General features: G+C 51.4%; 1 protein-coding gene across 2 annotated transcripts in view; it reads left to right on the forward strand.

Annotated features, from left to right (window-relative positions):
• The first annotated feature begins 1,056 nt into the window (after positions 1 to 1,056).
• Positions 1,057 to 14,628, forward strand: part of TRABD2B (TraB domain containing 2B) — a 237,065-nt gene continuing 223,493 nt past the window's right edge. The window contains exons 1-2 of one of the 2 annotated variants that reach the window (XM_024240341.2): positions 1,057 to 1,755; positions 3,870 to 4,433. In XM_024240341.2, the coding sequence (XP_024096109.2) occupies positions 1,654 to 1,755; positions 3,870 to 4,433 (666 nt within the window). In that variant the 5' untranslated portion in view covers positions 1,057 to 1,653. The remainder of the gene's footprint in view (positions 1,756 to 3,869; positions 4,434 to 14,628) is intronic. The other variant, XR_008514901.2, reaches the window with a different exon arrangement.

Genomic DNA, 14,628 nt, shown 5'->3' on the forward strand with positions numbered 1-14,628 from the left:
TCCCTGTCTGTCTCCTCTAGGCTGCGGGCTCCTGACAGTATAACCTAATTCATCTGTCAATCTTTGTTGTCAGGATAGGAAGAGACGACAAACTCTCCTTTAACAGAACCAAGCAGGGGTGCCTGTGCCTCCCTTTCTTCATTTGCTGGAAACAGCTCAGAAGCTTAGATCTTGTGCCCTGGCCTTCTCTAAGTCTCATTTGCCTCTTGAGGACGAGTAGGTTGGTTTAAGGGGTCTTTCAAGTCTTGTGGTCTAAGAAACTGGGATATCAATCCTCACTCTTCCAGAGACAGACACAGGGATCCTGCGTGGGTCCAAGGACATAGATAAGAGGGGATTACTTAAATGGAAGATTCCAAGAAATTTTGAGGATTTCTTTTCTTTTCTTTTACAGTTGGTGTTTGCAGAGCACCTACCAAGCGCATCCCAGAGCTACGCGTGACATAAGGTTGCACACAGCAGCTTTCTGAATTTTCTGTGATTGCTACCTCCCCAGTCCAACTCCTGTCCCTCTCGCTGTTCGCTCCTGCCAGGATCTGCGGGACGGATGCGTTGGGCGAGGCTGGTCCCCAAATCTGTCGCTGCCACCCAGTCCGCGTCCGCGGCGGAGCCCGCGGAGGTTGGCCGAGCCGGTCCTTAGCCCGGGCGCCCTCTGGCGGCCGCACGGGGAAGCTGCGGCCCGGTCGCGCCTGGCGAAGGGAAGGAGGAGGGATGGGGGAGGAGGAGGCGCGGGCAGGGGAGGGGAGGAAAAAGTTGCGCTGGGAAGTTTGGAAAGTTGGGAAGTGGCTGCTGCGGGCTTCGCCTCCCTACGCGCGTGTGTGAGGGAGCGAACGAGGGAGCGAGAGAGGAGCGAGCGAGCGCCTGCCATGCCCATCAGACCCCGCCTCGCCGCGCCCGGGCGTGGAGCTAGCCCGGACTCCCTGCAGCCCGGCCCGGCCCGGCCCGGCGCGGCCCCAGCCCCCCGCCCCCCCGCCCCCCGCGCCAGGTCCTCCCCTCCCCCGCCCCAGCGGCCCCAGCCCCCCGCCCGGCCCGGCTCCGCGCCGCTCTCCCGCCCTCCTCTCTCCCTCCCTCCCGGCCGCGGAGCAGCATGGCGGAGCCCGGGCAGCGGCCGCGCGGCCGCCCGCCGCCCCTCTGAGCCGGGCTTGGGGGCAGCCGGTCGCCCTAGAGCCGCCCCCTACCCCTGCCGCGCCCTCCGCCGCACTTGTCCCACTGCGCGCTTCCTGGAGCGCCGCGCACCCCTGGGACCCTTGCGTGCCCCGGGTGCCCAGCATAACGCCGGGACCCTAGCGCACTCCGGGTTCTCGGTTCTGCCCCAGGAACCCCGCGCGCCCCTGGACCCCGACGCAGCTCCGGGACCCCGCGCGCCCCCGGACCCCAACACGCCCTCAGCACCCAGGGGCTCGGCCAGCGAGGTTGAGCGCCCGAGGGAGGGGCCCAGCCCTAGAGGGTCCCCCCTCTTCCAACAGACGGAGCCCCGCCCCAGAGAAACCCCCAGGTCCGACAGGGACGGTCAGCCACGCCCCAGAGGGCGCCCAGCATCCTGCGGCTGGAGCCCCGTGCTCCAGAGGAAACTCCGTGCCCAACTGGGGGCTCTCCGCCCCGCTGAGGGGCGCCGCCCAGGAGGGTCCCCCGCGCCCTGCGGGCCCCGGCAGGATGCACGCCGCCCTGGCGGGGCCGCTGCTCGCCGCCCTCCTCGCCACCGCTCGCGCCCGCCCGCAGCCCCCGGACGGAGGACAGTGCCGGCCGCCCGGATCGGTGAGCGAGCGCCTGCCCGGCCACTCTCCCGCCTGCCTGGGTATTCCAGTCCCGTGGGACGATGGTTTGGGTCCTGCTTCCTTAGCCCACCCGCTCCACCTCCACCCGCCGGGCGCAGCCTCGGGCGCCCTTCCTTCGCTCCTGACTGCCCCGGCTCCAGCTCCGAGCCAGGAGCGAGAAGGGGCGCTTCCTCTCCGGTTCCTTCTCCACACGCTGCGGCTCTCGGGCTCTCCTCTTGATTTGTGGTCCTGCTTGGACGCCTCCTCTCTCTGTGCCCCTTTTTGTCTCTCCTTTCCTATATTTTTTCTGTCTTTACCCTTCTGGTCTCTGCCCGCTTCTGACTGTGTTTTTCTACCATTCCTTGCCCTTCTCTTGACTTCCATCCAACCCTTTTGCTCTCCCATTCACACACTCTGCCCCCTCCCAGGCTTCCCTCTCTCTCCCTGTCCTCCCACTCTGACCTAAGACAAACTTTCTCCCTGTTGCTGGTTCTTACCTCCATCTCTGCGGCCCAGGCTCCCACCACCTACTCTCCCAAGCGTCCATCTTTCGTGAAAAGAGGGAAGATTTCAGAGGAGAGGAAAAGGCAATGCCAGGACATACTGGCCTAATATTTCTTGGGGTCGAGTAATTACTGGTTCTCCTAATTTTCCTTCCAAAACAAAGAACCTCTTTATTTCCTTCAGTATCTTTCCCTCTAAGTGTGAATTAATGCATTGACAGTAACCCTGAATTGGAGGCCAGGAGACCATAGGGTCTGGTTGCTGTAGGTGTGCTGCCTGTTAGCCCGGAATTCGCTGACCTTGGGCAAGGTGCACCTCCAGCGGCCTGCCTTGTGCACAAACAGGGAGCTCGTTGGCTGGCTGGGCTCTCAGTCTATCGCCAACATGCTGGGATTAACAGTTTGGGGTTGTTAGTAAAGTAAGGTACTGTTCTCCCACAACCCACCCATCCCAACACATACTTTTCACTTGTGCCAGAATCAGGCAGGAAAGTGTTATGAGTTGGTCTAAAGCTTGCAAGTGGTCAGTGGACACTCCAGGGATTTTTCAGGATGGAAAATGGCTTTGCCTAAGAGAAATGACAGTCCTCTTCTCATGCCCTTTATGCCTAGCCCTGACTTGGATCTGTAGAAAGGACCCCTGTCTGCATGCCTCTCCTCAGCTCCTACACACACACACATGCACACACACACACACACACACACACGCACACACACTCCCCTAAGTCGGAGCTTAGGTCATAGAAAATGACAAACAACTGGGGTTGGAGATCAGGTATACATTTTTAGGGGAGGAGCCTGGAAAGTACCCAGAATATGTACATTTCTTGGGACTAATTGTAATGGAATCCTTTCCTCCCAAACCAGATTCTGAAACTTGACTTGGCCTTGCAAGATTTTAAAGCACTTTCTCATCTATGGTCTCAGCTGGTCGAGCAAAGTAGCTGACACCCCAGACCTGCCCTCCAAAAAGAAAAGTGTATTCACCGTGATGAATGTGAAGTAGCCGTTTAAATAGGTGTGCTATTTTTAATAGGTGTTCTGCTTTCAAAGTGCTCTTGGCCTATATCTTCTAATGGTTGGATTTAAAAGTTATATGACTTCCTCCCTTCTTGCCAGAGCAGGACTCTTGGTCCCCCTTTCCCCACCCTCCACATGAAACACCACCGGTGAAGGTTTGACTTGGCCAAGCGTGAATATTCTCAGGTGGTGTGGCAGTCCTTGGCACTCACAGCGAATGCTAATCATGAGAGTTTCCCTTCATTGCTGACTTCCTCTGTGCCTGGCACTGCTCTGAGGGCTTAATATACATATATTGTATCTTTTAATCCTCCCAACAACCCGAGGTAGTTGTTTTCACCCCCATTTTACAGATGAGGAAACCGAGCCTGTGGGAAGTGAAATGATTCACTCAAGATCATACATCTAAGACAGGGCAAAGCTAGGTTTTCAATGTGGGTCTTTCAGGCTCCAAAGCCCTGGCTCTTTACCACGGCCTGTGTATGGTCTCTGCCTGCCATCCCCACCTCCCTCTGCAACGTGCCTCTGGGCTACCCTGACTCTACTCTGTTGCCTTCGGCCTCACTGCCTTGCCTCTCCTCTACTCCTGCAGCAGAGGGACTTGAACTCCTTCCTGTGGACGATTCGGCGTGATCCTCCGGCCTACCTGTTTGGCACTATCCACGTCCCCTACACCCGCGTCTGGGACTTCATCCCGGACAACTCCAAGGCAGCCTTTCAGGCTAGCGCCCATGTCTACTTTGAGCTGGACCTGACAGACCCCTACACCATCTCGGCCCTGGCCAGCTGCCAGCTGCTGCCGCACGGGGAAAACCTGCAGGACGTGCTGCCCCACGAGCTTTACTGGCGCTTGAAGCGCCACCTGGACTACGTGAAGTTGATGATGCCCTCCTGGATGACGCCTGCTCAGCGGGGCAAGGGGCTCTATGCTGACTACCTATTCAATGCCATCGCGGGCAACTGGGAGCGCAAGAGGCCCGTCTGGGTGATGCTCATGGTGAACTCGCTCACAGAGAGGGATGTGCGCTTCCGCGGCGTGCCCGTGCTCGACCTCTACCTGGCCCAGCAGGCTGAGAAGATGAAGAAGATCACAGGGGCTGTGGAGCAGGTGGAAGAGCAGTGCCATCCCCTCAACAATGGGCTCAACTTCTCCCAGGTAGGCATGCAGTGCCCCAGCCCGGAGCTGACAGCCCTGGGTGCCTGGGTCCTCTTCTCTGATTGTCTTTCTTCTCCGAGGGGGAGGGGGAGGCAGCCAGAGTCAGGTCCTTTTTCTGGAAGGAGAGGTTCTGCTGGGCAGCGAGGCAGCACCTGGCTGCTCTGGTGGTATCATTTGAGAGTGGCGTATACTGGAATTTGGGGTAAGAGTCTGAGTGTTTGCTTCTATTTCAGCAGTATTACATGTTGGGGATGTACACTCCTCACCTGCTGTGCTTGCCTGGGCAGAAAGAATTTCCCTCAGAGCATCAGAGTGATCAAAAACAAAAAGAGAGGGCTTCCGGTTTGTGTCAGGTTTTTCTGAGGCCCTGGAGGCTGTATTGAGGCTGGTGTGTGGACAGTGCCCAAGAAAGCAAGAGGAAGGCATAGCTCCTGGGGCTGAGCCAACAAGGAGTTGCCTGGGACCTGGCGACAGTAGAGTGCTGCTTGCCATTTGAGGTTAAGCACCATCAGTTTCCCGGCACTGTGCAAAGCTCTAGGTGACCCTCGGACTGCCTCGCTAAGGCCAGGAGAGTCAGCCAGGAGAGTTTTAAGGTTAATAATTTCAGAGAAGCGTGTTCGCTTAAAGTTTGACAGTCCTGATTTCTGAACCTCAGAAGTAGGAGAGAAGGGAGGGGCTTAAGAGGTTTAAAGTCTCTGGCTGCCAGAGATCTGATAGAGCAAAATGTCATTAAAAGCCCCTTCTCCATGGGCAGAGGTCACTTGCTACTCACTGGCCCCAAACTCAACTCTGAGACCCTGGGAACAATGAGTTCACATCTGTGCCTTGAGAACGGGGCTGTCAGTCCCAGGATGGGGACTCCTTCAAAGAGGCCCCAAGATGGGGCTTGGGTCATTTCCCGAGTGAGGCATGGCTCAGAGACATGCTGCCCATTAAGGAGACAGCCTCATAAATTGGCTGGACCAGAAACTACCACTGGAATCAGACCTGCTTGCTGCTCCGGAGATGTTGCAAGCTCTTCACCAGGGAAACAGCAGCAGAAACCGATCCCCTTTCCAAGATCTCTGGCCTTTGTTTTTCCAAGGGAAATGCAATATTGTCCCTCGGGAGGTAAGAAGCCAGATTGATTTGCCGGCCAAATGAAAGGCGGGTTTGTCGGTTCTCCTGCTGGCTCTCCCATAATTGTGGAGTCCTTACCCAGAGGGCCCCAGTGGCAGGAGTATTGGGGCAGTTAGTCACGCCCTGCAGGGTTCTGACTACGCCTGACTCCTTCTCCATGGGGGAAAATCCTGTGTATTCTCTGGCCCAGTGCTGATTCCTCTGAACATAGCCGCTTTCTCCCTCTGAAGTGACTTTTCCCTTGCCAGCCTCGGGAGCTGATATTATCTGTGTCGGGACCCCCAGCGCTCACCGCCCATCTCATTTTGGAGGCAGGTTTGTGGGAGGCCTCTCTGTTCAGAGGCCTAGGTCTGGCCTCGATATCTTTTTTAGGATGGGGAGGTGAGGTATCCACCATCACTCTCAACACTCTCTTTGCACCAACCACAGAGGAATCCGACAAAGACTGAAGGGAGCACACACAAACTCTGGCTAAGCAGCCCCTGTCTTTAATCCGTCTCTCTTAAAACAACAAAACTATCTTTCTTTGGGGTCGGGAAACACTGCTGTTCAACCAAATGATGGCTTTGGTAGGGTGAAAACATTTGCTGGAAAGCGTATGCGAGGTTATGTTTTAGGAAAAGTTACTGAAAGCCATTCATCGGCCGGGAGGGAGCCTGCTGACAGTCTCCAAAGCTCATGTTGGAAGATCAAACAGACTCCAATCTCTATTTCAAAAATGTGCCCACTCCATCACCAGCCTGGGCCCACTCTTAAAATTGTTCTTGGGTCCAGCTCCTCAAATGAGCTGCAGAAAGCAAGTCCCAAACAAAAGAAAACAGAACTCCTCTTAGTTCCCTAATCTCCATACCCTTCACCACCTGCCAGAGTGTCCAATCATGCCAATTTGTCCTGTTATCATTTTGTAGGGAGGCGATGAAATCTCTCCTCTATCCCCTTGGGCAGCCTTGGACTAAATGGGAAGGGTGGGATTCTGGAGCCTAGGCAGATGAGGTCATTAGGGATCCAACAATTCAAAATCAGAAATGCAACAGCCTTCTCAGTAAAATTGCATGCACGCGTGCACAGTTTGATATGAACATCTGTGATGCATTAGTGTACTGAAATATCTGTTAAGTGCATCAGATTTTTATTTTTTCTTTCCTTGCAGCATTACTGTTATTGCAAAATATTTGGGTTGGGGGGGCAGTGAGAGAAGAAGGTGGGAAAAATAAGGCTTAAAAGAGTGTCTTTTTGTTAAGATCTGGGATTTTAGTATTAATGTTGTTTTTAAAATTTTTATAATTTTTTCTGGACAGAAATACCATAATTTTGCTTGTTAAATGGAGAAAGAAAGCTTAAGTTTTGGAGCCCTGGAAAAAGCTTCTTCGACCCTTGCACAGCTTGGAAGATCAGGTCTATTGTTAGGTTTTGGTCTTTGATTTCAAAATAAACTGAGAGTGCTAGACCCAACATCACCATGACTTTGCTATGTGACCTTGGGCAAGTCACTTCCTCTCTCTGGGCCCTGTTTTCTTGGTCTGTGAAATGAGACGCTGAAATGAGGTCATCGTTCAAGCTCCTTCCAGCCCTGACATTCCATAGGATGATTCTAATCAATTCCACGTGCCAGGCACCCTGCAGGAGGCTCTACACGCTTTTCCATTGCATTGAATTCTCATAACAACCCTATGGCTTTCTAAGGTGGGCATCCAGAAATGTTGAATGACTTGCCCAAGGTCACATGGCTAATAAGGAACAGAGCCAGTCAGCCTGACTCTGTATGAAGGATGTGTTCTCCCAGCTTCCCCACGCTGTTTCTCTAGACTTCCTCCTGTCTAGGTATTTGATATCTTCTGTAATCATTCCTTAGTTCTTTCTTCTGTTTCTCTCTCCCCTTTAGGACTTGAGGGCTTAAAATTTTCTTTCTTGGAAAATTTTTACTTGTAGAGATATTATTTCCTTCGGCTATGACGCTGGTGGTGAGGCAGGTCTCTGAAGGTTTTCTTGATGTATTGTAGACAGCTCAGCACAGTGGGCTGGAGATAGGAGACTTGCTTCCAGGTGTCAGTCCCAGCCTCAACACTAAAACCAACGACTTGTATATAATCTTGGGCGAGACTTGGTATGCCCGTCCATCCAATGGGGCCGCAATTACCAGTCTTTCAAAGTTGAGCTGGTTTTTGTGGGGACATGAGAAGATACTACCTGTGGGAAGTTATTGATGGGTTAAAACGACTACCTGGATGTTGGTTTTGTGCTTGGCAAACACTCTAGGCTGGCTCCAGGGCAGGGAAAGAGGAAGGCTGCATGGGAAGTTGCCACTACCTTCTCCCAGCAGCCATATCCACTCATCATTCCTTGCTGAACGTAGTAAAGTTGGAGTATTAGGAGGCGGTGAGCCCTTGCCCTTGGGGGCCCGAGGATGCCTAAGTCTTGAGTCCAGATCTTATGACAAGCTTGAGACCTGCAGATTTCTATCAGCTCTGCCTGCTGCCTCCAGGGACTGGTACTGGCTGCCACTACTTCTCCCTCTATGGGACCTGAGTCCTCCCCTTCAACTCCCTGCGTGGCAGAGTCGGAGACACTGGATGAGACCTCAAAGTTACATGGTTCTCTGAGGTATAATAAGAAAACAAGGACTCTGCTATTCTGTACTTCACCAAGCATGTGAGCATTACCCATCTAATATATGTAGCGCCTGAACACTGAAGCGTGCCTGCCAAAGGTGTGCAAAATGTTTGTAAAATTCTACAAGTCCCTCACTTAAGGAGTTAGAAACCACAATACCATTTATTGAGTTTTGTCTCTATTTAGGGTGCTGCATTAGACCTCATAATTACATTATCTCTAACCCTCACAGAGATGCAGCAACGTTTATTATCGTATTTATTTTTAAGACCATAAATTGAGATCTGAAAAGGTGAAGTCATTTGGCTGTGATGACACAGACCGGCCAAGTGGACTCAGTATTCAAACTCAGGTGAGTCCATTACCACAATCCCTGCTTTCCCAGTGTCTGAAAGATGACCTGGTTTTTATTAGATGACATTTCTGCTGAATTTTGTGTGTGTGTGTGTGTGTGTGTGTGTGCGTGTGTGTGTGTTGGAATGGTGGTAGATCATCATTTCTTGCCGAAAAAGAAAGAGAGAGAGAGAATTGAAAAGTGCTGGAACTGATTTTCTCCTTAACTTATAAATTGGATCTCAAGGTGATTCTAAAATAGGAGTTCTCAAAGACATTCTGGGCATCAGCTACTCCCAGGGAATATGTCCCCAACTTTCTAAGCCACTGCTATGAAGACATACACACACTCCCACCCCCAATATAGGCTAAGCCTGCACAGTTGAATAAAGATCTCCTTGGTTTATAGTCAGAGCTCCTACGTCTACACCCTGGCGGGGCCAGCAGGTATTAGTAAGTGCTCAGTAAATATTGGGAGCATGAATGAATTAATGAGCAAATGGTCAGAAATCATGATGTGACCATCCCTGATTCTGTTCCACCATGCAGCACCATTGAAGGAATGAACGATGAAGAGAAGTATAAATCACAGCGAGGAGCCCCCTTCTGAACTTTGAAAGCTCCTTTCCATCCTATAAGGACAAAAAATGTCAAAATTATCATGTAGGCTGCTATAGCAAAATACCTTACAATGGGTAATTTATAAACAACAGAAATTATGGCTCACAGTTCTGGAGGCTGGGAAGTTCAAGATCAAGGTACCAGCAGATTTTGTGTCTGGTGAGGGCCTGTTTCTCATAGGTGATGCCTTCTGTGTATTTACATGGTGGAAAGGGTGAACAAGCTTCCTCTAGCCTCTTTTGTAAGGGCCCTTATCCCATTCGTGAGTGTAGAGACCTCATGAACTAATCTACTCCCAGAAGTTCCACCTCTTCAGATCATCACCTTGGTGGTTAGGTTTCAACATACGAATTTTGGAGGGACACATACATTTGGACCACAGCATAGGCAGGTCATATTCAAAGCAAGTTCTAATCCTGATCCTGTTAGTACCTTGCCTGTGACTTTGGGCCAGCCCTTTTCCCTCTCTAGGCCCAAGTTGCCCCCTTTGTCCCATGAGAGTGCTGGGCTAGGTGATTTCCAGTGTTGGCCCAGGTCTGACTTCTGTGATGCGTATCTCCCATATTTTGGAGAGCCTAGGCCAACCAAGTCTGAAATTTTGAGCCTGAGTTATCTGTAGTTGGGAGGGGCTGGCAGGCTTGTCTTTGGCGGTTGCTGCTGATACCTATTTGTCCAGAGCCTGTTGATTCCAGTGGGTGATCCTGCTGCCAGGCTTCAGACAGGAGAGCCCCAGCCTGTCACGGCACAGGCTGCTGGACACCCACCCAGCCTCAGCTGCTCTCCTTCATTGTGACTCTTCTCCCTCTGTTGCTCCTCACTCATTCAACCAGAGCACCTCACTGTGTTGTGCCAGTGAAGGGTCTGGGAAGAGACTTGGAAATGTGTCTTTGCCTGCCGAGAATTCATTACCTGAGTGTGCACCCCATTGCTTTTATGCCCTGAGAGGTGGGTATTATTAGTCCTGTTTGCAGCATGGAAACTGAGGCACAGAGCACCTGAATATTAGCCTCTCCTGTGCCCTGGTTCTCTACACTTCTGATAGAGACCCTGTTCTTCCCCTTTCGGTTGTATGCTCCCACCTTTCAGAACCATTCTGTAATTTCCTGTCCTCCAAGAATGGCCATTCTTGAGTCCTCCAGCCCTCTCTGGGCCTCTGTGGCAGCCCTGGAGCCCACAGTGTAATACCTTGTCAGATCTCCTGTCAGATCTTTGTGCGCTCCTTAGAGTAGAGGGAGCAAGCTTCCCCCGAGGCCCCAGACACCCCTGGAAGACCTCAGACCATGCTGAAGCCTTTTCTCCCAGGAAGTCATCCACGGAGGGAGAGCCCCTCCATCACTGTGGAATTAAACACAGGCTGGCATCGCCTACACCATATACCTCCAGAACCTGGACTGAGAAACAGGCTTCTTCTGGCGCGACCTTCACCTTGTGCTTCGGTAGTCTGCCACACCTGCTGTGTCTCCCCCACAGAGCCATCTGGTAAGGAGCTGCTCAGCAAATGTCCGTCACTGGGTGTCCCCCAGCAGCGACCCCTGGGCATGTGCTCACTCAGATTATTTCTGTGCCCAGAGGGCTGTTTGTGAAGAACCCCTGCAGGCATGGCGAGCTCTGTCCATCCCCTCTCCATGACCTGGTTCATTCATGTCTTAATATTTAATATATTATCTAAATGTAGGGGGAAAACACACGCACAAGCAGGAGCACAGGATAGCTTATGCACCTCCATCAGAGGAGAGTGAGGTCCTAAAGCTGGAGGTGACCAAAATGTCATGAGATATTCTAGTCTCAGAATTGGAAGTTCACAGCAAGAAGACTTCTAGGCTCAGAGAATCTCCAACCATAAATCCAAACTCTGAGGCTCAAAGAATCTAGGAATGGTGAAATCTCAGAACATTAGGCCTAGAGACATTTTGGGACTCAAAGAATCTTCACTTCATGAAATCCTAGCCTCTTAGCTTTGAAGAATTGTTAGCTCATGGACATAGACTTCTAAAATCTTAGAGTTGGAAGGGGCCAGCTCTTAAGAATTCCAAGAAGCCTCATCCACAAACATATTGTCTGATCTTCCCCCAACCCGCTCTCCAATCCCAGGCCAAGCAGAGAAAACCTGACCGGCAAAGCACTTTCTGACGGAGATAAAAATGGGAGCGTGCCTTTGTTAATAGTTCCCATTTGGACGTCTCTCAAAGCCAGGAAGAGGTCGCCTGGTAATGCTTTCCAAGGGAGGAAACAAGAATGCCGGCGCGAGCGCCACAGCCTGCCAGCCGGGCTGCTGATGCTCTTTTCCCCTTGAGTTTGCTTCTAAATATTATCCACTTCACTCCCTTTTATCTCCCATCACTGGCTCTCTGTCCGCCCACTTAATCCACAGGCAGCCGGTGGCCAAGCCTTCAGTTCTGTTCAGCGGCTGTCAAGCCGTCTCGCCGAGCAGCTCCTCCAGGATCCGCAGGCTTTTAAATCTGTGCACTATATCTGCTGGAACACAAAACTGTTGCCCCAAGCTTGGAAACGCTGTTGCTTCTGCTAGGCCCCCTCCCTCTTTAGGAATTTCCTCCTTTTCTATTCTATTTCTGAATCCTGAGATTTTTCAAGGCTCAGCTCAAAGCTGTACCTCCTCCAGGAAGTCTTCCTAGAACGTTCCCAGGTCTAATCTGCTCGGAAAGACTTGGGCCAAAGCTTTACTTAATGACCCAGCCACATATATTTTTCCCCTCTGTGGAATTATTTACGGCATTTTATGACATTCTTTCAGCACTTATATATTTTGTTTATAATTTTTTCTCAGGCAGTCTTTTCTCTTCTGATTCAAACCTAGCTCAAAATGTGCTCACAATTGATTACAAAATTAGATTGAATGTTCTCCAGTTCTGAAGTTGGGGCTTTGTGGTATATTCTGTGGTTGGAGTGTTGGCAGCTCTGGATGCTAAAAAGGGACTATGTCTTGGCCTCTGTAATTCTCAGAAACTTCTTAGGCTTTCCACCTGAGACATATTCAGTACTGTTGCTGGCCCATTTGGTCAAAACTTTGTAACATTCATGGGTCCCTATTGGATTCATTAATCTCCATCCTGGGATATTTTGGGTTTTTTTCCCTCCTTTTCAACTGTTACTTGCAAACAAGTCTCTGTTTTTCTCCTCTTCACTATCCAGAGCACACATGATCTTCTCCAGGCTCACTGCATCCCTCCACTTATTTTCATGTTAAAATGCTTTTTGTTCTTTGCTTGCTATCTTGGTTTTGGAGCACCAGGGTTGCTGAGCTGTATGATTTCTCCCTCCCTCCCTCTCACATACACTCCTTAGTTATGCCTCCATGCATTTGCTTATGTTGTTCCCTCTACCTGGGAACCCCTTCCCAGTTTTTATTTTCTGCCTAACTCTTACTCCTCTGAATTGGTAAAGGCCCCTGAGGACCATCCACGTTAAAAGCTTGGCCTCGTCAAACAAATGTCACTTTACAGCAAGACTTTTATCCATGGTCATCAGATTGGATGGATGCCATGTAATCATAACTCAGTAGTTTGAGTTTAGGTGCAACAATGTAATTGGCTTTTAGCATTGTTTTTTGAAAGAACTGGTAGGTAAATTGTACTTGGGCCACACTGAATGCCTGGCTTTCCTGGAAAAGAGCCATGAGGTCATCAGACCATGCCTATAAAAGTCAGGGCCCTGGGGCCATCTCTGAGGGACAACCTAGGGCCTTAAGAGATGTGTGGTCTCTGCCTTTACACCTGTTGCTGGATTCTGTGTTCCTTCTGAAGGACTTAGACAAGGTGGTTTCCTTGGGAGAACCCGGGGTTTTCCGAACAGCACCTGACCACCCCTGCCCTGAATGCTGACACTCTGTCACCTTCATTCTTGGGATTCTCCCTTTACTTCACATTGACTCAGGAAGGGCAGTAGGAGACATTAAGCTCCTTCCCACCTCTCTTATTCAGAGGAACATCCTGGTCTGATTCTACCTTCAGAACCAAAAGTCAGTCTTTAAATTTACACATCGTAGTGCAGACTCAGCTCAGGAGTCCCCTCCACTGGAAAACTTCCAGACATTGGCCGGATGGCCCAGTGCTCCTTCAGTTCCCAGAATAAGTGCACTTATCGGGAGCATAAGTAACCTTGGGGTAGTTACATAAGCTGTCTGTGCGTCAGTTTTCTCATGTCAACTGTATAGGATTGCTGTGAGGATTAACTGATTAATGTAAAGCACTACAGCACAGTGCCACACACACAAATGCTCAGTACATACTAGCTCATAGTTATTACTTCATTTTCAAATTATCGTTATACAACTTTTCAAGAAATGTTTGTTAGTTCCTACTGAGTGCCAGACATGGAATATCGTGCTGGACGTAGTGAGCGAGAAGAACGTTGCTGTTGCCCAGGTGCTTCCTTTCTGGGTAGGGAGGGGACACAGCATCCGTGCAGGTGCCGGGAGGAGGGAGGCTGTGGCTTGTCTTGTGGTGTGTTGTGGGAGTACAGAAGAGGCACAGCTTCCTCGGTCCTGAGGAGATCCAGGAAGGCTTCCTGGAAGAAGCCCAGGTGAACCTGAGATCGGAAGGAGTAAAAAAGCCAGGTAAAGGCTAGGGAGAACTAGGCTCAGGAGATTGGAGGCACCTACGCTAGAGGACGGGGCGCGAGTTGTGCATTTGAGGGCCGAGAGCAGTTCAGCTTGGCCGCTCTCTGCATGGACTGCGACTAGAGAGAGACCATGCTGCACAAAGCCGCCTGCTGGTGTCCCTCCACCTCCAGTTCACCTTGGCGCTCCTCCGGGAGGCTTGCATGACTGTGCCCATTTCACGCCCTGGTGCAGAGGCGGGCGCTCTGTGCATGACGCGTTTGGCCCGAGCCGCGCCGCCTCTCTGGCCTGGCCTCCGCGAGCTCAAGTGCACGTTTCCTAAAAGAGCAGCGGTTGGGCGGCTGCGCCTTGGGGGCCGCAGCGTATATGTACCCGCCCGTCACTCGATCAGGCAGCGACACAGGCGGGGCCCTGCGGACAGGCACCTCGGGGCGAGGCGAGTCCGCGTTCCCGCGGTGGAGGAGGCGGCGCGGCGCGCGCCCAGCCCTGCCCGGGGATCCACGGTGCAAAGATAAAAGGACAGGCCTTCCCCTCCTTGTCTTCTGTTTAAAGGATTTGCCTCCTTCCTCCCTGTTAAGGTTATTTAAAGTTTCCTGGCCAGTGTTATCTCCTGGGGACTTAATGTAAGCCTTGGGTCCCATTCGACAGCCCCTTTTAGAATACCAGCGGAGAAAGCCATTTGGAAATCTCTCTGGCTCATCTTTTAGCTTTAGTTCACACGGTTTCCCTTTCTTGAGCTGCTTGGCCTTGAGTCTGAAAAGAGACAAAAGCCTAATTGGCAATGATAATTTCAACCATTTGCATCGCGGTTTGCAATTTCCAGAGGCTTTTCACATGCACGACCGCGTTCCCTCCCGTCACCAACAAGGACACCAAGAAGAGTGTTAGTCTGTTCCTGGCTCTTCTTTTTTTTTTTTTCTTTTTTGCCAGTGTGGT

The sequence above is a fragment of the Pongo abelii genome, chromosome 1 (assembly GCF_028885655.2).
Source record: "Pongo abelii isolate AG06213 chromosome 1, NHGRI_mPonAbe1-v2.0_pri, whole genome shotgun sequence".
In the NCBI taxonomy this organism is placed as follows: Eukaryota; Metazoa; Chordata; class Mammalia; order Primates; family Hominidae; genus Pongo; species Pongo abelii.